General features: G+C 39.3%; 1 protein-coding gene across 2 annotated transcripts in view; it reads right to left on the bottom strand.

Moving 5' to 3' along the window:
- The window catches only part of LOC117410730 (1-phosphatidylinositol 4,5-bisphosphate phosphodiesterase beta-1), a 269,638-nt gene that overhangs the window by 49,980 nt on the left and 192,288 nt on the right, over positions 1-27,370 (bottom strand). For both annotated transcript variants that reach the window (XR_004545728.2, XM_034017498.3), the window contains exons 16-24: positions 24,073-24,143; positions 18,935-19,031; positions 18,301-18,385; positions 17,777-17,901; positions 8,726-8,880; positions 7,867-8,031; positions 7,022-7,121; positions 6,214-6,318; positions 3,980-4,089 (exon numbers count right to left, since the gene is read on the bottom strand). Coding sequence is in view for 1 of the 2 variants with exons in the window: in XM_034017498.3 (XP_033873389.1) it covers positions 3,980-4,089; positions 6,214-6,318; positions 7,022-7,121; positions 7,867-8,031; positions 8,726-8,880; positions 17,777-17,901; positions 18,301-18,385; positions 18,935-19,031; positions 24,073-24,143 (1,013 nt within the window). In the remaining variant the exon portion in view is untranslated. The remainder of the gene's footprint in view (positions 1-3,979; positions 4,090-6,213; positions 6,319-7,021; positions 7,122-7,866; positions 8,032-8,725; positions 8,881-17,776; positions 17,902-18,300; positions 18,386-18,934; positions 19,032-24,072; positions 24,144-27,370) is intronic.

Raw genomic sequence — 27,370 nt, forward strand, 5'->3', positions numbered from 1 at the left:
CGCTCCGGTCAAGAGTCCAGAGCCCTAACCACTACTCCACACTGCTGCCCTGGGTATCCTGGCTAAATTTGTATTTAATAAAACATTATTTAGTATCTTTGACTAAACCTTGAAAAGTGTTTACTTATCCTGGTTAATTTTCTCCTTTCAATGATAGTATTCATTGTTTAAAACTGATGCAGTGATGTGACTAGCATTTACTACAGTAATAAAGAAACACACTACAGATCTTACAAACATAATATTTCCTTTGCCATTTGTCCAAATCTTTTATGCATGTAGCCTTCAAACTAGAGCTACAGTAGGCAGACAATATAAGGAGACCTCACATCTGGTAGCCTGTTGTTCAAAGAATTGCACATGCTTTTCATCCTCTTTAGTATTGGAAACGATTTTAACCAGCACTGCAGTGCAAATTTAAAGGCTAAAAATGACAGAGTAGAACAAAATGTACACTACTGGGTAGGATTTTTTTTCTAAGGAAAATGTTCTGGTTAAGCTGTCCTTTGATCATCTACATTGAGATATACTGCATTAGTATTCTTCAAAATTATTCCATAGTCTGGCTGAGCTAGGTTCATTGCTCAGGTTTTAGCACAATACATTACTTCACATAATTTGCATAATTCCATGGATTTAATACAAACGTAGAAAACAAAATGGAGAATATTTGGTATTATAGTACAGGTAGTTACATAATTTACTAATTACGTGCAGCCATTTCATTAAATTTCTACTAATAACAAAACTGTAAGTATGCAAAGTCATAATCAATTGGCGAATGGTCTAATAAACATGCAATCTATTATGGGGGGGGGGGGGGTGACAGGGCAAGGAGCCCTGCACATGAAGAGGGGGCAGGGCAAAGCCCTGCCATAAATGTATTTGTTTAGTTTAGTTGTGTTATTTAAAAACAAATGTATTTGTTTATTTTAGAACCCCTCCACCCTGTGCAATTTATTATTTTGTATTTGTTTTGTTGTAGTATTATTATTATTATGATTTATTGATTTATAAATATGACGGCAAAGCCGTTTGTTTTTGTTATTTTCATTTAAATGTGTTCTGGCAGAGGTGAGGTCGGCAGCTCGTCCTCTGCCAGTAGTAATTTAAAAAAAACTCCTGCAGATTGTGGCCGAGGGGTAATGAGATAATTGATAGTTAACCCTTTGGCCATAGTAAATAAAAGCCTGCATCTCTCTGCACTCGAGGTGGGTGTTCAGAGGAGAGAACGACAGCAAGAGCAAGAGCAAGCAGAGTGTGTTTAAAAATACAGGATCAGTGAAAGCGATTGCCCAGTGTTTTATTTGTTCGAGATTTGTTTTTGTTTGAGTATTTGTTTCGCTCTGTGAACAGTGTTTTTGTTAAAATATTTTATTTATTTTTGTGTTTAACAATAAACGGCGCCGCAGAGTCTTTTGCACGGCAGTATTTTTGTTTGTTTCCTTCCTGCATTCTGGTCTGATGTCACCACATCGGCCAGCCCTGTCACAGGGGGATTTTCAAACATCAGTGTTATTTTATTGAACCTGCGGTATAGTAACGACAGCTTTAGTAGCACGTGATTTCCAAATGGAATTTGTTAATAAAATCAATCCGATAATGCTTTGAAATTTAGTTGAGGAGGTTGTTGATGAACAAATTTCTTGTTAAAAAGTTTAATTGCCGCAGGCCACGTACATCACTTCCTGTCATTTCCTTCTTATTCGGGGAGATATTTTGCCACAGCTTAGTATCTACAACTCTTTGAATGTGCATTTTGCAATTGTTTTGGTTGAAAAGAAAAAAATACATAAAATTATTATAATTTTTTTAAATATATATTGAATTTTACAAAACAAGGTACAGAACTGTGTTCCTATTTGTGCAGCTGCTCAAACCCCAAAGGATGCGAGCGCCACAATTTGTTTATAAATTTGTATATGAATTCCTGCCTCTAATCATGTTTGCTCGCCACTGCGATAAATAAACTCAACATGATAAGAAGTAGCCACCGAACACTTACAGCATTATAGAACATTTTATATGCCTACAAACGTAAGGAGGTGGAAGTGTATATTGTACATAAAGTGTGGGGGGAGTCTGACAACATTACAAATCCATGTCAATGATCTGTTGCCTGACAGCCCTGGTCCTGGTGGCTTCTCCTATTGGTATTGTAGGCTTCTTCTTTGTTTGTGTGTGGATTAGACACAGGTGTAAAAACCCAAGGATGCATTGCAAATCCGCAATCATCTGTAAGGAAACTTTATAATATCTAGTATGCCGTTTTCTATACCAAGATGTCATTATTTACTCTTAGGTTTTTGTTTGTATAATTCAAATAAAATCTACAGTAGAGGTCAGTTGTCATATAATGTACTTATCCAGGGTTCAGATAGGTTACAGTTGCATTGATAATTTCTTGGTAATAACATTAGACTGGGTGCAATACAACAAACGTTCTGTAAGGTTACAAATGGTTCAAACAAGTGAATAAATCCCAATCATAACCACAAGTATAGAAAAGGCTCAAATATTTTCATAACTACAAATTTTGAATTATCTAGGTAGTCTTACAATACTGATCTACTAATATGCCATCTGGTGTATTAGGTCTCTGAAATGATTAAACACAGCGAAAATATAAGTCATGACAGGAGCCAGGGAAATTTGCACATACGTTCTAGATGTTATAGGATGCATCACAAATCACCTGCACATTTAGTGAATGGAACCCCTTCCTGTTTACATATGTATATGCATGGTGCTGCAGTGATTTGAGTGCAACGTGTGTGCAATCGCTGGCTACCATTACTCTGGGAAATCCAGCAACGTCATAAAACTCCCTTTTAATATATTGTAGCTGCTCATGATGAAGCGGGATAGTGATATAATCATCAACACTCTTTATGAAGTCACCTGTGACCCTCTGAAATGACCCAGAGACATCGAAGGACAATGCTTCCGACACCATCATATGTGGCGTACGGCACGGCCCCTTTTCATAGGCAATTCAAGGTCTTCACGCAGTCTGACAGAGGTCGACAATAGCTGCCCTATCCAGACACAAGTTTTTAGATCGTCATGGTCTGTCAGTATCAAGCTTGCCGTCAAGCTCTAAAATTACATTTGCTGCTACAGCTGCTGCAACTGCTGCCACTCCCAGCAAGGCCACACTGGAGTTTGTTTATTCTATTTTTATAACACCAAAGAACTTAAATACTGTTTCAAGGTGTTATATACTTAGAACATAAGAAAGTTTACAAACGAGAGGAGGCCATTCAGCCCATCTTGCTCATTTGCTTGTTAATAGCTTATTGATCCCAGAATCTCATCAAGCAGCTTCTTGAAGGATCCCAGGGTGTCAGCTTCAACAACATTACTGGGGAGTTGGTTCCAGACCCTCACAATTCTCTGTGTAAAAAAGTACCTCCTATTTTCTGTTCTGAATGCGCATGATGTCCTGCATTACTTTTGCTTATTCTAAATGTAGTCCTGCTGATCTAGGTTTATTTCTCACATTTCAAGTGGCACCATGGTGGCAGGTGGTATTGAGCAGTTTGTGTGGATTAAACACATTTTAAATTTGCTTCAGTACAAAATTCATGCTGCACCAGAACAAATAAACATGCTTCTCTTATATGCAGGTGGCGATCCCCAAATTGGCAATCAATTAGCCAGTTTGGGAATGGCCACATTCCACACGTTTTTGCAGGAAAGGGCTTTTAGCCCCACCCTTGCCAAACTTTCATTTAAATCAGGTGTGTCCAATCCTGGTACTGGAGGGCCGGTGTCCCTCCTGGTTTTTGTTCCAACTGTGCCCTAAATTACTTAATTAGAACAATAATTGGTAATAATTGGTCCAATTAAGTAATTTAGGACACAATTTGAACAAAAAACAGGAGGGACACTAGCCCCCCAGGACCAGGATTGGACACCCCTGATTTAAATCTTAGCAAACTTTATTTACACAAAAAGCCCTTCCACAACAACTTACCTCTTTCTTTACTTCTTCTTCATCCTCCAGTGTCAATGCAGCCAGTTGTTTGGCTCTTTGTTCCATTAGGTTTACATATCTTATGGGGTTAGACAACGCCTCAATCACATCTAGAAATAGAAAGCACAACCAGTTTTACATTTAATTAGTTTACAAACAGCTGTATGTAGTATGATTGCAATTTAACAGCACTGTACCTGCAAATTTTAGCACTAATTTAATTGCCCCTGCCATGCAGCTCCAGTGATGACAAACAGCTCTAGCAGTATAATGTACAGCAATTTACTATGCAATGCATTGTTTGTTTTTCACTATATACTTGTAACAGTATTTCTTTGTCTACTGGAGTCTAAAAACATGACATGATTGGTGCAAAAGAAAAAAAAACACAACAGCAGTGACAGAGAAGCCACTGGCATGTTCAGTTTTTTTTTTTTTTTTTACCAGTACATGTACATGTGTGTGGGAGGGGGGGTCAAGTACTACAGACTAGAGTAAGTGGGGCGCAGTCCAAAAAATTTGTGAACCACTGTATTAAAACACTCTGTCTAATAGAGTATATACTTTCTTGAAAAGCTTTTTACCATGTTTCCTATCATGCTGCTGAAAGGATACACAGTGGTAATATTAGCTTGTGCACAATGATTATTTACAAATGCAACTAGTTAAAGTGGATTCATTACATCATTATGCAAGAAGAAATAATTTAGTTACAAACTACCGGTAGATCTTTGATTTTTCCATTACTACCAAGAAGTGCACACTGTAACATAAGAACATACGAAAGTGCACAAACAGTAACATAAGAACATACGAAAGGTTACAAACGAGAGGAGGCCATTCGGCCCATCTTGCTTGTTTGGTTGTTAGTAGCTTATTGATCCCAGAATCTCATCAAGCAGCTTCTTGAAGGATCCCAGGGTGTCAGCTTCAACAACATTACTGGGGAGTTGGTTCCAGACCCTCACAATTTTCTGTGTAAAAAAGTGCATCCTATTTTCTGTTCTGAATGCCCCTTTATCTAATTTCCATTTGTGACCCCTGGTCCTTGTTTCTTTTTTCAGGTCGAAAAAGTCCCCTGGGTCGACATTGTCAATACGGTTTAGAATTTTGAATGCTTGAATCAGATCACCGCGTAGTCTTCTTTGTTCAAGACTGAATAGATTCAATTCTTTTAGCCTGTCTGTATTTTATAGCTTCCCCACATTGTCTAGATGAAGACATTTTTTAATCAACACAAACTCCTAGGTCTTTTTCATAGATTCCTTCTTCAATTTCAGTATCTCCCATATAATATTTATAATGCACATTTTTATTGCTTGCGTGCAGTACCTTACACTTTTCTGTATTAAATGTCATTTGCCATGTGTCTGCCCAGTTCTGAATGCTGTCTAGATCATTTTGAATGACCTTTGCTGCTGCAACAGTGTTTGCCACTCCTCCTATTTTTGTGTCATCTGCAAATTTAATAAGTTTGCTTACTATGCCAGAATCTAAATCATTAATGTAGATTAGGAATAGCAGAGGACCTAATACTGATCCCTGTGCTACACCACTGGTTACCTTGCTCCATTTTGAGGTTTCTCCTCTAATCAGTACTTTCTGTTTTCTACATGTTAACCACTCCCAAATCCATGTGCATGCATTTCTTTGAATCCCTACTGCGTTCAGTTTGACAATTAATCTTTGATGAACTGTAATGATCAATAGGAATGGGCAAATACATATTTTGTCCAAATGTACTATTATATGTACCATAACATTTTACTAGTCATTTACATATAAACTGCACAGTAATTGTTTAAATTATGATAATGCACATTCTGGAGACTGGAGAGGCTGTGGGATACTTTCTTAATAAGCCCGCATTTGCCAGTAATATTGAACTACACGTTGTGATAAGTGGATACAGATTTAAATATGTTTTTATTATGTTAATCTTGATACCAAGGTTTGTTGTTAAGTAAACTACCACATGTTTTACTGTATATCATGTATTATGCATTTCTCTGTATTTAAAGTATTAAGGATTTTCTTGTTGTTACTGCATCTTGTAAAGCACTTTGTGATAGTGGTCCACTATGAAAGGTGCTATACAAAATAAAGATTGATTGATTGATTGATGTCAATTCCATCGCCCTATATGCAGAGGTACTTTATTTAAGACTGAAGGGCTATCTAAAGATGAACAAATACTGGCTATGCTTTCAATAGACTGAATAGTGGAATATTACCTGCAAAGGTGTCTGGAACATAATCTTTAACTTCTATAAACACAAAAACAGTTGGCAACACCAGAGACTGATTCTTTTCATTCCTAAGGCTGATGTAGTGGTAACCTAAAAAAGGAGGCATTAGTATTAGTATTTTTTTGTAATACAGAGAAAAAAAATCTTATATTAAGCCTGTGAACAGGTTGGTGACGTCACACCAGGAAATTAATGGATAGCAACAGCAGACTGGGGTTTGAAAAGCGCTGCTTGAGCGTTTTATTAATAATAAATAAAAGGTTTAAACAGAAACAAATCACTTTCACAAAACAACTCACCAAGCAAAATAAAGGTTTACACAAAAATAACTCAAAGGTTTACACAAACAACTACTGTGCTGGTGCTTCCAGCACGAGTAGCAATTGTTATTAGTTTCGTTTTTCTCTGTACCTCCTTCTCTCTCCCGTTCTCCACTCTGAACCCCCGACCCTGTTCAGCCAAAGCTGCAGGTCTTTTATATTGTGGCCGAGGGGTCAACTAGCTATCAATTATCTAATTTACCCCTCAACCACATTTGGCACAGATTTTATCATATGCGAGGTCAACAGCCAGTTTATCAATAAGCAATCACTGTTGACCACGCATTCCCACGATTTTATCTGGATATCTAACCCCATCTAGGCTGTAAAACAATAACAATAAACGGTGTGTTTTAAATACACAAAACAGTATATTTAAATAATAATACAGCGAATACAAAATAACAGAAAACATAATATGCACACTGGTGGGGAGTCCCCCATCACAAAGCCGTATACAATACTTTACTTACCTGGTCGAATAGCTGAAACTGGTATTATCCGATGGCCTATAAATTTACCACCTTCTTCAAAGACTGCTATCCTTAGGGATGCCAAGGTAGGCAAAACAACCTAGTTATATAGAAATAGTTAGATTTAGATACAAATATTACAGTTCCAAAGATCAAGGATTTGACATACAGTGTACATTTAAGTAGGATTATTCTGTTGCCAGTGTCTTACTACTGGACCCTTGGTCATGAAAATGGCTTTACATTGTTTGTGCAGAAAGCTAAAAAAATTGAGATGGACAGTGATCAGTGGTTCATTAGTATGCACTTTTGATATCAACAATTATATTCTTGATATCAACCGTTCTATTTTTTATATAAAAAATAAGACTGAGAAATGCTGATGTCAAGCATTCTATTTTTGATATCAACAAAATATTACTGATATCAAAAAATATATAAAGAAATTGAGGATTACATTTTAAAATGGCTTGCCATAGGCTGTGTTTGTTTACAGCCAATTACAGCCAGAGATTGTCCGGCTGCGGAACCCTGACTCCCCGGTGGACGTGTTCTGGTAGAGCGTCTCGTTAAAGGAGCCGCTGACACACCCTCATGGCTGAAGAGCCTGGATCAACGGTCAGAGCAACCGAATTTCAAAACAAGCACCATGAGTAAATAAGAACAGGAAATAGTTTAGGGAATTTTTATCTGACCAAAGTACATCATGGGTGTGTTAGGGAGAAGGTTCCTGGAGTGGGACCTCCCTTATATTGGGAGCAGTGGAGAGCGCACATAGTTTCTCACATTTTGTTGCAGAGCAAACACTTTATTTATATACAGTACCATATACAAACATCACTTACCTTCTTAAAAACTATGGGTTCTTCCTCCCAGACTGGGTTAATAGCATTTCCTTGGGAAGTCTTTGTTTTAAAAGCTTTCCGTCTCGTATCGACAGGTAATCCATACATATCTATTTCAACGTAAGTGCCAACTTTTTTATCTGACAAAAACTGGCCAGAAATGATCTGAATATAGAAAAGGAATGAGTATTACAGTACAATAAGGGCAAAGTGAGAAAAGAAACTTTGGGAAACAGAATTGAAAGCTGTTAGACATACAGCATCCTGTTAAATATATATTGGACCACTACCCTACCTTACACATTTAGTATTTTGTAGAGCCTCTTTTAGCATAATTGACACTGGAAAGCAGTTGGGATAGTCCCTCTCCGTTTGTGGAATGTCTTGAACAGACTTTGTCTCTATCTTTCAGTGTGCTCCTTTGTGGTCAACAATTTGGTTCAGTACTCGCCTCCTATGGAAGTGATTCCCTGACATCCGCCAGGCTAGCAGCAATACAGGTTTCCCCCTTGTCCCTCCACTATGATGTCACATACCACATGGTTGTTTTAAGATGTCTGGTTACCTCACTGGTGAACCCAATTGCTGTTTCCACTTATATGACACTTTAATTTCACAACTCGTTCAAAGACAGACAGCTCCCTCCTTTAAGAAATGCCATCAAACTGGGCTGTATCAGTTGTGGATCAACCTTTTATTCCTGCTACCATCAGTATTTTGCAAATCAGCAAAACCTGATGGTGGACTAGATTCATATTGGGGGTGGTCAAACACTTTTCCAGGACGGCGTATATTGTAATTTAATAAATCAATTGTACAGTTTGCATAGCCTTTAGCAAATCAAGTTTTTTGTACCTACCTTAACTGAAAGAGTATTAGCTACTATTCCATCCACAGTCGACTCTGCGAAGGGGTCAAAGTGCTTATCTGGGCGTCTCATAAACTCTGGTTTCAGTCGATATCCACACTTCCCATTGTATTCATACATCCCCAAATTTAACTGCATAGATAGGTCTAAAAAAAAAAAATTGCATTCAGATTAAATAACACATTTTGAAATGTCCAATATTTGTTGTGAAACAAATGTGTAATGTAACACAACTAGTAAGGAACCAATTAAGTGGGCTTCAGAGAAAATTATTTCACTTTGATGTATATTTACAAATACAGGTTAAAAATAAGGAGGAAAGAAAAGGGAATAGCAATAGTAATGTAACTGAAAGAATATCTTTGCATATAGATCTGCATCTTCAAAGTTAGTCCAGGAGATACCATGATATATCAAAGACACAAATGATTTCCTGTGTAAAACAGAACTGACAGTAACATGCAACATCAATTTAATGAAGACACTTCACTTGTTACCTTTGATGTTACTTCCCTATAGACAAACATCCTCACGAAGATGGCTTTGTAGCACTAAAAGAAGCTCTTAACAAAAGTGTGACCAAGGAACCAAAAGCACTTCTTACAACACTAGCGTCTCACTTGTAATAATTTTACTTTTTGTGAGAAACACTACCTGCAGATACAAGGGACAGCAATGGGTATCTGCACTGCTCCATCCTATTCAAACATATTCCTGGGAAAACTAGAAAACCACATCCTTCTTGGTGGGAATAAATTGATGATATCTTTATGATTTGGACAAAAGGGAGGGAGTCTTCAAAACAGTTTACTAACTATGCTAACACTCTTCACCCCACTGTCATATCTCCATGCAATAATAACTTTGAAGACTCCCATATTCCAGGAAAATAATTCAATCAACAAGTTCATTGAGCAATGTTAATATCTAGAGAATCTCTTTTCAACAAGGTGTAAAATAATGTCATCAAAGAAAGCCAAATTCCATCTGTGGTTGATTTTCACCCTACAGGGCAAAATTACAAACATGCAATTAAAGAAAGTTACCCACTAGTACCCCATTCTGTAAAACTCCAGAAAAGTCATTCCCAAGGTTCCTGTCTTATTTTTCACCAACACCCTAATCTCCGGAAATTGTTAATAAGAGCGGAATTAAAACAACTCCTGTAGATCTACCAATGTCATCTATGTTATACAGTGCAAACTTGCCGACTGCAAGAAACAGTATGTGGCTAAAACTACCAATGACCTGCGTACTCGTTTTATAAAGTCTGTCATAATTACCAAAAAGCTGAATCAACCTGTTGCAAAGTAGTTCAGCTCTCAAAAGCATACCCTTGCTGATATTAAGGGGTAGATGTACTAAGATAGGCCACTCACAGCGCAAACATACCACAATTAGAATTTTCGTTGCGACAGTTCACAAAGTATACATTATGTCGTATGTACTGTGAGACAAGGAGCAAAGAGAGTGTAGTCCTGTTGAGCACAGGACTACATTCCACAGAAGGCCACGGGCTGAAAAGTCTTAATTGTGATTATTTGTTGGTTAATTATGTGAATTGTGTAATTATTTTGGCAGTTGGCCTAATCAGCCAACTGCATGATTTTGTAGGGTATAAAACCCCCACAGTTTGTGCATTCTGGGCTACAGAGTGGAAAGCCCGGTTGTGAGGGTGTACAGCCATAAAAGGAAAAATGCAGTGTGGAAAAGCTTCTCTTTAATGTGCTTGTGTAACGTGTATTCTTTTTGCTACCGGTAAGCAGAGTAGCTGTCCAGTTGGTTAGTCAGGTTAAAGATATTAAAAGTGTTTTGTCAGTACTCCAAACGGAGTTAGGTTTTGTTTTCAGTTTGTTTATTTTGTTTAAAAAATTTAAAAATTAGTGCAACCATGCTTTGAAAACAAGTCCTTTGTGTGTCTGGGTCAATAAAGTGCTGGAAAAAGAACCAGAGAGAAGCAGCGTCTCTCACAGTACTAAGAGAAAATATGTTAATGAAGAGAGACGCAATATACAAATTTAAATATTTGTTGCGTCATCTTAGCGAGATCTCTAGCATTGCGAGAGTCATGCGACATTTTTTTCGAATAAATAGCGGGACTTGAGTTTTGGTTTGCTGCAGCAGAGGTTGCCCGAAGGATAACGTCTATACACCACTGTGGCAGGGCAGAAGCCCTGCCAGTATAAGGTGTGTGTGTGTGTGTGTGTGTGTGTGTGTGAGCAGAAATCACGTGGGAGTGTGGCTGGAGCCGTAAATTGAATAAATTATGATTAATTAGGCTCCAGTCACAGGTGTATAAAAAGGGGGATCACGGGTGTTAATGTTAGAGTTAATGTTGGTGAAGGTGTGTTGCTGTGCTGTGCTGTATTGTCTGTGAGTTTTTGTATAAACCTTTAGTTTTGGCCCTTGTGCCGTTTGTTTTGTTAATATGTTTTGTTTGTTTAGTGTTTGTATTTGTAGTAAACGTGCGCAATGGCGCTTAACCTGCAGCTTCTTGCTTCCGAGTCTCTCTTCCTGCCAGTATCAGCTTGGGCCGTGACACTACCCTGTCACAACCACTCTTACCTGACACTCTGTTTTTTGGGCCGTGACACTACCCTGTCACAACCACTCTTACCTGACACTGTTTTTCGAGGCAAGTGTTTTGGGTACTTGGCTACTACATTTGTGATCAGTAACTGTGAATCACAAACCACCTGCACATTAATAGGTGTGTTTCCTATTCCTATACAGATGCTCAGAATGAGCTGGAGGGGTTAGCGGCACATGTGTGCAGTCTATTGCTCCCAACATGTTGGGGAAACCAGAAATGTAATAGAAATGTGTTTTCAAGGCTTGTAAGTACGCCCTGCTTTAGGGATAAACAGGTATTTGGGTGTTCCGCACAACTGGCAACGCACAAGAAAAAGTGGACTGGGACATGCCAGCAACAGCTGCCACAGTCCTCTGAAAGAGGCAAGATAATGTAGGGTGGACAATAGTTTGACCACTGCAGGGACAGCATGGCTTCTCATGGGCGACAGGCTCTAGGTCATCTTTTAAATCAGTAAATCAAGAATTATGTGGCTGCCGAGCCAGTACCTGTGCTTTAATTTGGTCTTCATTTAAATCGAATAGAGGGTAACGCGGGTACGAAATACCCTTTCTATTCTCATCGTACAAATCACTTATTCTTGCTGAAGACAATGGGCTCTATGTATCACTGATTTTTCTTTAGTATCTTGACTTTTCATAGGTTTTTGTGACTTAGTAGACCTACCCGCGATGTATTAAAGTCATTTTCACTCTCGTAACTTAGTTTCATCCCTGCTGTGGTAGTTTAGTTACGACTGTTCATTTCAAACTACTTTTGTATGCAAATGTACAAATCTCATTATAATATCGAAGTTTCATGCTTACCCTTGATGTATTATAGTTTTTTCCTGATTTACGACTTCAGTTTGTGCCTGCTATTTTACGCATGCCTCTCACTGGCGTAGATTCAACTATCTGTTCGTATGTGAAACTTCCTGTTTAAACATTTCCAGGCTTTTTTTTTTTTTATAGAAATTTAGCCGTCGCCAATCTTTTTACCCTGGTTTTTCTCCCCAATTTAGCATGCCCAATTATTATCTGTATCCTTGGCTCACCGCTCGCAACCTCCCCGCCGACTCGGGGAACGGAGGCTGGAACACGCGTCCTCCGAAACGTGCTCCTGCCAAGCCGTCATTTTTCGCACTGCAGATCCACAGCAATGCCACCAGACCTATAGTGCCGGAGGACAACACAGATCTGGCGGCTCCACTGCAGAACCACAGGCGCCCTATCGGCCACAGGGGTCGCTGATGCGTGGTGAGCCATGGATTCCCCTGCCGACCTAAGCCCTCCCTACCCAGGCAGCGCTCAGCCAATTGTGCGCCGCCCCCTAGGAACTCCCGGTCACGGTTGGCTGTGACATAGCCTGGATTCGAACCTGCGATCTCCAGGCTATAGGGCACATCATTTCCAGGCTTTTAGTTACTTTAAAATAAATCACCTTCAAATATAAAAGAAACCAAAAAAATAAATGTATTAATAGTCTATATTAAATAACAATGGCAATAAATACATTTTGTTTTGGTTTCTTTTATATGTTAAGGTAAGGAGACCAAAGCCGGCTCTTTTGTACAGCGGTATCGGCGCTATGCTTTAGTGTGAGAGATCCCGGGTTCGTGCCCACCCTCCACCTGTGTGGATTGCCTCGCCCTGTGTGATGTGCCTGCGTGCACGGGGGAAGGCAGCAGCAGGGCTGGTAGGTGACATAATCACAAATATCATGGATGAAGAGAATAATTCCAACACAATAAAATGATACCTGTATGAGCTGTTATTGTTAGACTACAGCAGAGAGTGATGATGATTCAGATGAGTCTAGCCGCCAGTTCGTTTCAGCAACAGTCAGTGGATAAACCCACCCTAAATTCTCTGTGATTGGTTACAAATATGAATGTTGACTGTTCAGTAATTCTCTAGATTTGACTGGATATGACTTGATAAATATTGGGACTTTCTAACTGTACATTGGGACGCAGGACATTTGCATGTATGTCAATTTTGTTAGTTATTTCTTTCCATGTTTTGTTTCTTAATTGTTTTGGCCCCGCAAAGTGTTAAATAATATTTCCTGATTTTTTTCCATTTCACTGACTAACAGATCAACCTCGTCTTTGTGGAAATTTGTTTTCCTTTTCTTTTTGGTCAGTGCCATAGTTGCATCAAGGTCCGAGTCTGCAGAAGCCATAGCTCAATCTTATTATATTTGCATGCTTCTTCTTTCTGTTCATTATACTACTCATTTTTCTTTGCCAGAAGGTGTTGCAAATTTATTTATAATGAGATACAAATTCTGATCTCTCCTGTACAAAGAGCAGTAATTTATGCTGTTCGTAAACTTGCGGTGATATTGCGGTAGTTGTTCAGGAAAAGGGCTGTTTAGTACATCGCACGCAATAATTCTAGGAAGGACGGAAGCTAGGAATTTGCAGTATTTACAAACACGTAAGTAATATTAATACATAGAGCCCAATGTCAACTTCTTACTGCAATCACAGCGGCCATTGTGAGGGGATAGTGTTTTTCATACTGCCTTTTAAAGGTTTGCTAATTGCGACTGTTTAAAATATGCTTTCAAAAGTTATTATTATTTGTTTATTTAACAGACGCCTTTATCCAAGGCGACTTACAGAGACTAGGGTGTGTGAACTATGCATCAGCTGCAGAGTCACTTACAATTACACCTCACCTGAAAGACGGAGCACAAGGAGATTAAGTGACTTGCTCAGGGTCACACAATGAGTCAGTGGCTGAGGTGGGATTTGAACTGGGGACCTCCTGATTACAAGCCCTTTTCTTTAACCACTGGACCACACAGCCTCCAATTTCTTAACAAATTGATGCAATTGTAAGCTTTAGTACATCTCATTATAATATTTGAGAACTTATTTCATCTCCACCCCATTTTTGCGAATATATGTAGGAACGCCCATAATTACATATTCATCTAGGGCTGAACTGCAAAGAAAAACTGCTGCTGCAAAGCATTCCCTAGAAAGTTGTTAAAAGCATTGCGCTTGTTTAGTACATTTCACCCTATTATTATTATTATTATAATTATTTGTTTATTTAGCAGACACCTTTATCCAAGGTCAGCCGGGATTTGAACTGCTGGAAAAACCAATCCTCAGAGTTGGGGAACATTGTCAGAGCAGAAGGAAGCAAGTTTTCTTCCAGGACAACCTTGTACTTGGCTTGATTCATGCGTCCTTCACAAAGACAAATCTGCCCAATTCCAGCCTTGCTGAAGCACCCCCAGATGAGTCCAATTTTCAGCTTTGCCCAACACCTGGTCGTCTAATGGTTAGACGGAGACCTGGAGAGGCCTACAAGCCACAGTGTCTCGCACCCACTGTGAAATGTGGTGGAGGATCGGTGATGATCTGGGGGTGCTTCAGCAAGGCTGGAATCGGGCAGCTTTGGCATGAATCAAGCCAAGTACAAGGTTGTCCTGGAAGAAAACTTGCTTCCTTCTGCTCTGACAATGTTCCCCAACTCTGAGGATTGGTTTTTCCAGCAGGACAATGCTCCATGCCACACAGCCAGGTCAATCAAGGTGTGGATGGAGGACCACCAGATCAAGACCCTGTCATGGCTAGCCCAATCTCCAGACCTGAACCCCATTGAAAACCTCTGGAATGTGATCAAGAGGAAGATGGATGGTCACAAGCCATCAAACAAAGCCGAGCTGCTTGAATTTTTGCGCCAGGAATGGCATAAAGTCACCCAACATCAATGTGAAAGACTGGTGAAGAGCATGCCAAGACGCATGAAAGCTGTGCTTGAAAATCAGGGTTATTCCACCAAATATTGATTTCTGAACTCTTCCTAAGTTAAAACATTAGTATTGTGTTGTTTAAAAATGAATATGAACTTATTTTCTTTGCATTATTCGAGGTCTGACAACACTGCATCTTTTTTGTTATTTTGACCAGTTGTCATTTTCTGCAAATAAATTCTCTAAATGACAATATTTTTATTTGGAATTTGGAAGAAATGTTGTCAGCAGTTTATAGAATAAAACAAAAATGTTCATTTTACCCAAACACATACCTATAAATAGTAAAACCAGAGAAACTGATAATTTTGCAGCGGTCTCTTAATTTTTTCCAGAGCTGTATATATATATATATATATATATATATATATATATATATATATATATATATATATATAGTAAATATGGACTGGAGAGGAGGGCTATAGTGGAAAATGACTGACCTGAGGAAAGACTGTTGTTACCAATAGGGGGCTATAATGCCCGAAGCCGCATAAGGCAACAATAGTCTTCCCGAGGGGCATTTTATTTTCCACTATGGCTGAGTCTGCAGTACATATTTAATATATGACTCAGTCAAGAAAATATGTGAGGCAAGGTTGGATAGTAAATACGACTTTATATATTTTGTTTAAATAAAGCTGATACAGCATATGTAAATAAATATTGACTTACATATTTTGTTTCAATACAGCTGACACACCATAAGCAAATAAATAAATAACAGAAATAAATAACAGAAAATGAATCGTTCTCCTGCAAAGTTCACCAATAAATTACATCAACAATCAGGCAGACAGACTGCCAACAGCTTAGAAAATTTACAAAAACTGGGAGGCAAGTTTGTAAAAGATTATTCAATACAGCCTTTGAAGTAGTGGTTAGGGCTCTGGACTCTTGACCGGAGGGTCGTGGGTTCAATCTCAGGTGGGGGACACTGCTGCTGTACCCTTGAGCAAGGTACTTTACCTAGATTGTTCCAGTAAAAACCCAACTGTATAAATGGGTAATTGTATGTAAAAAATAATGTGATTATCTTGTAACAATTGTAAGTCGCCCTGGATAAGGGAGTCTGCTAAGAAATAAATAATAATAATAAAACAAGGAAAACTGGCTGATCTCAAAGACTGCAGAATCACAAGACAACCACGATTCAAAAACAAACAAATGAAAACTATCTCAGGATGATACCTTGAGAGATGTAATTAGTTTAAAAATAACTAAAATAAAAAATACAGTTTATTACTGGTATTTAAAAATACAGTTTTTCTGTAAGTGAATGGAATATGTATTTAACACCAGTAGATGGCAGTATTGGATAACATACATCTTCCAAAGAGCTTCGTTTTTCACGACAGCCAATGGTTGCCGCAGGCTCCCTTTGCAAAAGTACTGCAGTATTCATTTTACATGCTGCACAGTGTTGCATTGTTCTGCATAAAAAAATGCTGTTTCCATTAAACAACTGCTTATTGCCTTATACAGAACACTTATACTAAAAGATTGTCTAGTAATATAAAACTTTGTTCTCATGGTAGTTGATTTTTTTTATTATTATTTTGTTTATTATGAGAATAAAATTACTGCAATTCTTCAATTAATCCCAAAAGATCTTCCAATACCATCAGAGTATTTAGGAAAGACAAATCGTCTTATTTGTGTCACAGCTAATTATGCCTTGTCTTTGTTTTTAGTTGAATGGAAAATCCTTGCTACTCATACACTCCGATTATAGCACTTAAAAAGTCAAAGCAAATATGTGTCAATGTAACTCGATTTAATGATCAAGTCCATACAAACAGAAAACTTCAATGTCAGTCAAAGTCAGTGGTATACACAAGGTACTTCATTGAAAAGGCAAATCAATACTGATATTTTATTTTAAAGTTTGGAAACAAAATGATCAAGCTTGAAGTAGCAATTCAAATTAGGAGAAAAAAAAAGCTGTTTCTAATATTTTGGGTACCGGTACCTTAGTTCTGGGCTTGGAAACCTATTTCCAACAGTAACTCAGTTAAAGATCACAGACATGCAAATACTTTTCAAGATGTATTGTACAATGAATTGAACTGCAAAGGTTATGTACGCACAGTGATAGAGCGTGGAACCAAGATTATTTTTGTATTGATTAATGATATTTGCTGTCTTGATTTTTTTATACTGTCATTTTCCAGGAGCTTTTTTAGGGAAATCATTTCCAGTTAACTTATTTGCACAGTAATATGTATACTTTATATTTCTGCAATATTGATACTTATATAATAGTTTTTTTTCATATGTCTTTTCTGTATGGGTGTTTCTATGACAGTTTGTGACTCTTATATAACTAGTTGGATTGTTTGCTGGATCATCATGAGAGGGATTGTTATACTAACAAAGGGTTCCCCCCACAACTACCCACAGGATCTTAATACACTTTTAGGTACACATTAGTGTCATTTTCTTTGTTAGGCAAACACCCTTCAAGTTTACAATTACTTGCTTACGTTGTAATGTTTACACAGTACCCATATACTTTGGTTTCGCAAACTATAATTGTTGCACAGACAAATGATCTCTTTGGTACAGTAGGGATTAATTTGATTAAAAAAAATAAAAGCATTCAGCATGCCTTGCTGTCTACCTAGTTTAATTATGCTTTATGGGATTCATACAGTATATGTTTTGTTTTTTTTTTCTTGTGGATAACTTACCTAATGTCTGGAAGTTAAGAGCTACCAATTGACAACCAGCATTCCAGAAAACTTGAGGCATGTAGTTTGAGGAATCAACTCTGGTTCCCTTGGGATAGATGCGGCTCAGCTGTAATTTGTTATACCTGTAGAATATGTGCTAAGGAAAGGCCACATTCCTTACTTCCAAAGACTACAACAATGTTAATCATAGTAATATTGAGCTATAACTTGTCCATTTTGTATTTATTTACAGTGAATTAAAAATTACATATTTGTGTAGGTTAAAGACATAGGAAGTTGCATTTCTCAATTTGCCTTCAGATTGAGATTTAGTTATCTGAATTCCAGACAACTGCAGTTAAACTATAAGAGTAGTATACTATAAAAGGGTTAGCAAATATTAGCACCGACCACAAGATCTTTGGAAAAAATGCACAATTTCAACAGGAAAGCAAATATATGCATTTTCATTTAAAATTAAAATGAATAATGCTGATTTTAAATATGGTATAATTCAACTCATTATTAGGAAAAAAGGATACTCCACAAATTCCACAGGTGATTTTGTAAGCTGCTCTAGAGCTTTTGTTTCCACAAATGATGACATTGCAAAACTTTTGTTAACTTCTGCAAAACACAAGAACAATGTTTTATTAGGCATGTACTGTAAGTCATTTTAAATAACAGCAGAATACATAGGTAATAATTAACATGCAACTCTCATATTCCAGGTCAGTTAACACTGTTTTGACTCAGTCTGTACCTGTAATGCAGTATAAGAATGTGTGCGACTTTTAAAAAAATAAAGTCATCCCTTTGGATAAACCATGTTATATGCATTTTCTTCTGTTTTACCAGTCTGTTTAAAATGTACAAAACATTTGTGATGGCTACACACATGTTTTAACTAGTATGTGAACAGGTGTTAAAATATAAGTTATGAAATTCTGAGAGTAAAATACAAGATAATACAGGGGTATCTATCATTATTGAATTTAAAAATGTAGTATACAATTAAGTCAATAATGTTACTACACTGTATTTAACTATATACTATTTTTATAAAAGAGAATTTGAAAACGATGTAAAGTTGCTTTTCAAGTTGGTAAGAGTAATTAATGATTCATGAAAAACAATCTATTTTGGGAGACCTATTATTTGTGTAAACCTGCTTACTTTTGGATGTCTCGAAGCACTCAAACTTTACTGGCTGTATGTAGTTAACAAGATTAGACATTTCTTCAGTGGCAAAGGCTTCACTCCCAGCTGTTCCCTAAAAAGTTAAGCAAAAACATCAACCATTAACAGTCATACAGTTTTTGCAGTGCAAGAAATAAGCTAACCATCAATGTAGTGCTAACCAAGGTTTTAAATCCATTCCCTTACCTTTTATTTTCACTAGCAAAATTATCACTGCTTTGTCCTTTTTCTTCTGTTGAAGATTGCTTGTATTTACTTGGTTTTTATACTTCAATTTGGGAAATGCAGATATTTCAGTCAGTGCTAGTTTAGTTGCTCCTGTTTCCTGGAACCTACGTCACTTCATGTGATGTAGTTCAAAATCACAACAATGGTCTAACTGCAATCAGACCAGGCATTTTATCTATCTTGTCGCATCTAAAATATCTGCAATCCTGAATAAACTTTAAAAGTGTTAAATCAAAGGATTCTCAGCTTAATAAAAAAGGGGAACCAGTACTAATATTAATACAACTAATAAGCAAATATCATTGAATTAAAAGAATTGGCTAACACTCCTTTAACCTTGTTTTACTGCTCAAACATGTAGTTCCACAAACTTCCACCAGATAGCAGCCAAATACTTTGGAATAAGAAACAAAAACTGTAGGAGTACTAATTTACTCCTCAAGTGCAAAATAATTACACATTTTATTGAAACAGAAATAAAGAATATTCCCTGAAATAAAAATGTAACCATTACCAAATGGGTATTTACCTCCTAAAGACCCGAAACCTCGCAGAGCCTGTGACGCAGTCATGACCCACCTCCGAAGGCACAAAATGGCAGCACTCAGAGACCTCAGCGTCATTTTTCCTTCAAGCCTGCTGCAATCATGGATGCAGTGACCTTGAAGGTTAATGGGTTACATTTCTATTTCAGGGAACCAGGGTTATGATAACTTAACGTTCCCTTTCAAGTACGAAATGTAACCATTACTGAATGGGTCAGTATGTTCAAGCCGTCGCAAGGGCAAGATTGCTGCACGACCAGAATGCTACAAAGCTAAGCAGAAGCTGCCTTGTGCGTTACCATTCGCACAAGGCAGTAACAAGTAGCTAGGGCTAAATAATATTGGGAAAAATTCACCTCTATGCCTGTGTTGTAAGGGTCGACTGAGAAGCCGCCCTTAACACCATAGTTCCAAAACCAGGGTTTTGAGGATCCATGACATTAAGTCTGTAGAACCTAGTAAAGGTATGGGGAGTATCCCACACCGCTGCATTGCAAAGATACACCCTGGAATAAAGCCCATGAAGTTGCCATGTCCCTGGAGAAATGGGCAGTAAGCTTTTCTGGAGGGGCAAGTTGGCCAGCTCATAGGCAGTCCTGACTGTCTGCTATCCATTTGGACAGCTTCTTCTTATACAGGGCATGGCCATGGGACTTTGCCCAGTAACAGACAAAAAATAGTTCGGACTGCCTCCAACTTTTCTTCCTGTCAACATAATACACTAGGGCCTGCACTGGACATAGTGTATGGAGCTGCCGCTATCTTGTCCGTCTGGAAAGGAGGTGGATGGAAAGCCTCCAATTCTACAGACTGTTTGACATGAAATGCCGAAATAGTCTTCTGCAAAAAAAACAGGATTGGTACAGAACATAACCTTTGTCCTGGCTTCTGCAAACATTAAGTAGGCTTTCACAATGGAGAATACCTGCATCTCACTCACCCGCTTTGCAGAGGTGACTGCAAACAAGAAAACTGCTTTGAGAGACACAAATTTCAGCTCATCTGAATGCAAGGGCTCAAATGGAGGCTTCATCAGTGCATCATGCACCACGTTAAGCCTCCAGTGAGGAACAATATCCTTCATAGGCGGCCGAAGCCACTGAGCCTGCAAAAATTGCAGTATAACTGCCATGGGACAGGATGTGAGGCAGGCACCATTTCTGAAAGACGTCCCACTTGCACCTGTAATGCCATTTTGCTGGGTGTTAATAACCCTATTGGACAGACCCAGACGGCTGAAATGCAGCAGTTCAGGGGCCAGACGCAGAGCTGCAGACTCGATGGGTCAGGATGCCATAAGGTCCCCTGCGCTTGACTGAGCAGGTTGCAGTGCTTGGGCAGTCTCCAGGCTGGCCGCTCAGTGGCTGCATCAGGGCTGAAAAAAACAGAGCTTCCTGGGCCAATCAGTGGCTACTAAGAGCACCTTGGCCCAGTCCTACCTGATTTTCTCCAGATACAGCGGGAGCATGGCGAGCGGTGGGAAGGAATAAAACAGTTGCCTCGGCCACTGGTGTACCAAGGCACTTATCGCCAGCGTGTCCCCACCTCCTGTTATGGAGAACCAGAGGGGACAGTGGGTTCATTCCTGGGATGCAAAGAGATCTATCTCTGCTCCCCCGAATCTCTCCCAAATGAGGCTCACCACCTCGGGGTAAAGCCTCTATTCTGAGGTGCTGGGAACTCCCTTTGAAAGGAGGTCTGCTGCCCACCCCTGGCAGGTGTACTGGCCGCAGTGAGAGGAGGTTCTCATGTGCCCAGAGCAAAAGATTATGGGCCATGCAATGGAGACTGAGAGACCTGAGGCCGCCCTGGTGGTTTATATATGCCACCACTGTTGTGTTGTCCATACGGACAAGCACATGCCTCCCTCGAATCTCCTGCAAAAAATTCTGCAAAGCCACGTAAGCTGCCTGCAGCTCCAAAACATTTATGTGGAGGCTCTGCCAAGGGGGAGTTCTACACCCCCTGTGCTCCCCTGCCATTCCACACAGTGCCCAGCCCAGGCTGGACGCGTCTTTAGTGACGACCTCCCTGCTGGTGACACTGCCCAGTGATAAGCCGAGGCATAAATGGGCAGGCTGTTTCCACCAAGCGAGTGCCTTTAACAGTGACGAGACTGTCAATAGGCGGTCAGCTTGGGCTGAAAACCCCTGCTGTTGAACTAGGCCTGCAGAGGGCACGTGCACAAGAGACCTACAGGTAGGGTCTGAGAAGCTGCTGCGATCAAGCCCAGAAGTTTCTGGAACATCACCACCATTGAGCTGAAATAGCTATAAACAGGCGTCTATTCGCTGTACTCTGCCATCCAACAGAGGGGACAGCATGGACATGGAGTCCAAGCACACTAGTAAATAGGGGGCTTTCTTAGAAGGCGTGAGCTGGCTCTAAGCATTATTCACCGTAAGACCCAACCATTGAAGGTGGCAGGTGACAAGTTCAGTGTGGGCGTCTGCCTGTGCTGGAGACTGAGTACAAATGACCCAGTCATCCAGATCATTGAGTACTCCGATGCTTCTCTCAATGGGGCCAGGATAGCTTCTATGCACATTTTTTGCAGCAGAGCTGCTAACTCTTGAGACACCACCGCGGCATTCTATGGGTCTGTGACCAAAGGGGGACTGTGCTTGAACTGCAGAGAGTAGCTGGTCTGAACGTTAGTAAGCACCCAGATGTCTGTGGTGCACTGACGCCAATACTCCAGATGGCTCCCTGAAAAGGGGCACTGGGCCTGTGGCAGCAAACTCCTAGGACTTGTGGCTTGGCCTGAGACTTCTGTCTCTGCGCCGTGTGGCGGAACCTATTGTAGCCTCCGAGCCGGTTCTGAACACCACCTATGGCAGCAGGCACAGCCGGCTGTGCGAGTCTTTGAGGCTGCTGGGGCTTAGGGCGCCAGTTTGCCGCTGGTTTTCGTACTGAGAAGCAAGTGCACCAGTTACTTTGTGGATTCCAGCATGCTGTGAGAGTGCTGCAGCATCTCATCCACCGCGGGACCAAAGGTATGCCCTGGTGTAATGAGGGCATCCAACAGATCTGCATTGTCCCCATCAGGAACGCCTGCCTGGGAAAGCCAAAGCTGTCTGTGTGTGGCTACCAGCCAGGTTTCTACCTACAGCCTGTTCAGTTTTGACAGAGAGCAGGTTCTTATTAACCAGGTGCAGCTCATCCAATTGTGATGGTGAGGGCCTTTAGCTGTCAGCAAATAGAACTGGTAGGCTACCAGAATACTATTCAAGTTGTTCAGTACAATACTGGGTCGGAACTGGGTGGTAGCGGTTCGGTGACTGTTGCACTGGGTTGGTACAGTACTGGGTTGGAACCGGGGAGGTACTGTGATGGTACCAGGGCGGTTTGGTGACTTTAGCACCAAGTTTGTATGATACGACACCGGTGCGGTAACCCTGGTCCCGGTTCGGTACGGTACGGTATGGTAGCGGATTGGGAACAGAGCGGGTCGGTGACCTCGGTACCGGTCCACCAGCTTGCAGTTACTGCGGGTAGCACTGTACAGGGATGCCCAACTGTGCAAGCTATAAGTCAGTATTCCCGAGACTGAGGGAAGCTTGCTTGTTAGAATGAACTAACAGCCATCGTAATGGTGATGCAAAAGCTGTCACAAAAACGGCATCAAGATGCTGTGGTAGAAATTGCAAGCAACCACAACAGGCGCTTCATGGTCCTGCGCAGCGCTGCTGAGCCAAGTAGCTGCTCTCACTACAAGTGTGTCGCAGCACGCATTGCAGACAATCCTGCGCTTAGTCTCTGTGAAAACAGAAAAATACAATAAGAAAAGAAAAATATTTCTCTCATACAAAACACAGTAATAACAATTACTATATTATACAAAACGAGAATAAATAACTCCAGCCGGAGCTATAGCAGGCCTGGGGGGAGAGCACAAAGTCAGCCGACTTACAATGCTTGATCCCTGGGAAGGGGCGACTCAAGCCGCCGGCTTCCCATGGGGCACAAGGCCGCAGTGGGACATAACAAACAACAGGCTGTAATGCACAAATACGTGTAATTACTGAAACTAATACAGCGATTATTTTAATTATCACATATATTTTGTGTAAAAACACAATAAATGTGAAAATCTATAGCAAAAAAACTAACAAGTACTTATCTGAATAGGCTCTCCTGTCAGGTCAGTTCTTGGGCCAGTCAGGTGGGCCATGACTGCATCACAGGCTCTGCGAGCAGCTTTGATATATTTTATTCAGGTTTCGGGTCTTTAGGAGGTAAATACCTATTCGGTAATGGTTACATTTCGTACTTGAAAGGGAATATGTATACTATGGCTTGCTTACAATAAAAAAACATACAACTTTTACAACCACCTACTTCATCCATGGAGGATTTCTTACAGTCATCATCGTCATCATCATCCTCTTCACTTTCTGCTTCTACCTCCGCTGTAATTCAGATATGTATTGTTAAAAACAGATAAAATACTAATGAAAAACAATCATTTCATCAAAAAAAGAAAAAAAAACTGTAGTCTTTGTTGTAAAGCCCCACAACTAGTCACATTCTAGGTCTATACATTAGAGGTCTTCACGGATCTACCTGGAGCCGAGGACCCGAGGCCTGACCCATACCGAACGGGTGTCAGGTAACACTCGGGTCGGGTCGGGTCCGATTTTGTTTACTCAGTAATAAACTGTCGATTACTATTAAAGAGGCTCTCTTTGTTACTAAAAGTCATTGTTTATAATTCCTGTTGCGTGGATTGGCTTCCCCCAGTAGCACATGACATGGCTTGCAGAGCACAGCAGCAGACACGTGACCCATATCGAAGGTGTTTCTTTTAGATCATTCTTAAAAGTCAGAGTAATTGATTTGTTTATGAAGGATGTGAAAGAAAAAACTTAAGAAAAACTAATTCCATGTGGATGAAGAAGGAAAACAAGTTTTGCAAAACACAAATTTTACATCTCAATTACATTTGCTCTTGTGTTAAGTTTGCAATAAAATCACGCATTTACGAGATCATACTTCAGTTCATTTGATTTTCAATTCGATTACATTTATGCTCATGTGAAGTCTTGCATACATCTTCCTAGTGTATACTGCGAAGACCAAATGATAGCACTTAATTCTACAGTACTCATCTTTTCATTATTGTTCTACTGTGCCTTACAGTAAGGTTCCTTGCGCAAAATAAGTAATACTACAATCAAGACACAAAAATTAGTCGATTACTGTATTGAGTTTAGCCAACTTAGAAAGTGGTGTCCTAATGACTTTATAATGCAAAGGGTGATTTTCTCTTTCAGCTTGGTTCACAGTTCAGAGGGGTTAATTGCTAAAGTGATCAGCTGGACAATAAAATAAAAATACAGAGATATTATGGTTTTTTTAACCTTTTAATGCTTGACCTGCACTGTATAACCTTCATAAAATCTACCCAAGGACTTACACCAGTTTTCAGTTTTGATGTGTAATATTTGATTTGATTTTATAATGTGTATACTATAATTGAATCAATTCATGCCTATTCTGTTTGTTTGTTTGTTTCACATACAGTATTTGTAGTGTGAATGCAAACGATCATTATACAACCGTTCTAATGAGCTGTGTAAATCTGGTAGTTAGATAAACTCAATGTGTATTGAGCAGAGTTAAAATAAGAGTCATTTTTACAATTTACAGACCGGACATTAATACTGAAAATGTGCTACAGATGTATTTCCTTTTATCCTTACTTTCCCTACCCTTATTCATGTTTCTTGTCTCTTCAATTGAGTAATTTTTTTGACCATGAAATTAAACAATTTCGATTATCCCAACAAAAATAATAGTAAAAAATAACAGATTGTTTTATGTTTCAATAGGTTTTCATCTGAACGAAACAAAGTAAAGTAATCCGTTGCATATCCGACTGTAGTGGGACCAGAGTAAGAGCAGATATGTAAAAAGTTGGATGAATGAATCCCGTTTTAAATAGCATTATACACAGCTGTAACAATTACTATATTCACACAGTTATTGTTTTGAGATTCAGCTTTTATTAGGGATCTCCCCTAAATCCTGTGTTTAGAAAGATACAGGGTATTAATGCTTGTGACAGAGTAGCCGTCTGCCGTGTGGATGCGTGCATTCACTGCTGAGTGACAGGCAGGAGATCAAGACGGAGGTTGAAGTTGATACGCCCCGCAGGCGAACAGGATTTATTTACATATCAACACACTGAACAGCTCACTTGACACTACCAGCAATGGTTGTGCACAGAGCACATACAACACAGTGTACGAAAACTTTGGTAGGATCTACAGTAGCTGAACTAATCTTCTCTGTTCAATAATAGGAGGTTGTGTGGTCCAGTGGTTAAAGAAAAGGGCTTGTAACCAGGAGGTCCCTGGTTCAAATCCCAACTCATTCACTGACTCACTGTGACCCTGAGCAAGTCACTTAACCTCCATGTCCTCCGTCTTTCAGGTGAGATGTTGTTGTAAGTAACTCTACAGCTGATGCATAGTTCACACGCCCTAAGTCGCCTTGGATAAAGACGTCTGCTATATAAACAAATAATAATAAACGTTGTTGAAGAGGTTGATCATGGCGGATAAACGGTTAGGGTGGATATGTGACGAGCAGATACGCAACAGATTACTGTAATGCTAGGAGAAATTGTGAATTTAAAGACAAAGCTACCCTTCTAGCCAAATAAATAAACTGAGTGGCAATTGAGAATGGTAATTTACACCAATGTAATCAAAAACAAATTACATTTTGCGTTGCTCTAAATCTGTACAATGAATTATGATTGGGCTCCAAAGATGGTGAATGTCTTTAATTTTTTATTTGGCCTATAACTTTCAACCAGCATGCTTTTTTTTTTTTTTTTTTTTTTAATAATTTCATGTTTTTTTTTTTTAAATGACATATTACACGTTTATAACTGTGTATAGTGTCTCGTATTAAGAGATCATTTTGGGCAGCTTGAGTGACATGTTTCTTTTTTATCATATCAACACACTGAATTTACAAAATGAATACAAACAAAATTGCACTCAGGAACAACTACAAAACATAAAGTGTGTTTTTGAACCAGAAGATCATTCTTACCGCACACCTTGGGCATGACGAGATGCAGAGTGACTTCTACCACCCAGGGAGTGTGATAAGAATTGTCTTACTGCACACCCTATCGTGTGATAAGAATTGTCTTACTGCACACCCTGTCATGTGATAAGAATTGTCTTACTGCACACCCTGTCGTGTGATAAGAATTGTCTTACTGCAAACCCTGTCGTGTGTTATATCGATTAGAAAATAGAAAATAAAACTTTTTTTTTCCTTCTTGAAATTAATTGCACGAAGCAGCTTTTTCTTTTTGGATAAAAAGAAGAAATGTATTACGTATCCTTCCACTCAGAAAAAGTAGTCCCTGAGGTCGGTTTCATTTCGATATATATTTTTTAACTTTTTTATTTGCCATAACCATTAACTTGAACATTTTCACGTTTTCAAGATGAAATGTCATTTTGAAATTGATGGCAGACTGATTTCCCGCATCTGAGGGAGGATTCACGGAACAGCCAAACACTGCACTGCACTGGCACTTGGAGCCAATGTCGAGGGAGTAGGTTGTGGATAAATGAGCCATCTTTGCGTAGGGAAGGATGCTACTCCAAGC

This window comes from Acipenser ruthenus, chromosome 6 (genome assembly GCF_902713425.1).
Source record: "Acipenser ruthenus chromosome 6, fAciRut3.2 maternal haplotype, whole genome shotgun sequence".
Taxonomy (NCBI): domain Eukaryota; kingdom Metazoa; phylum Chordata; class Actinopteri; order Acipenseriformes; family Acipenseridae; genus Acipenser; species Acipenser ruthenus.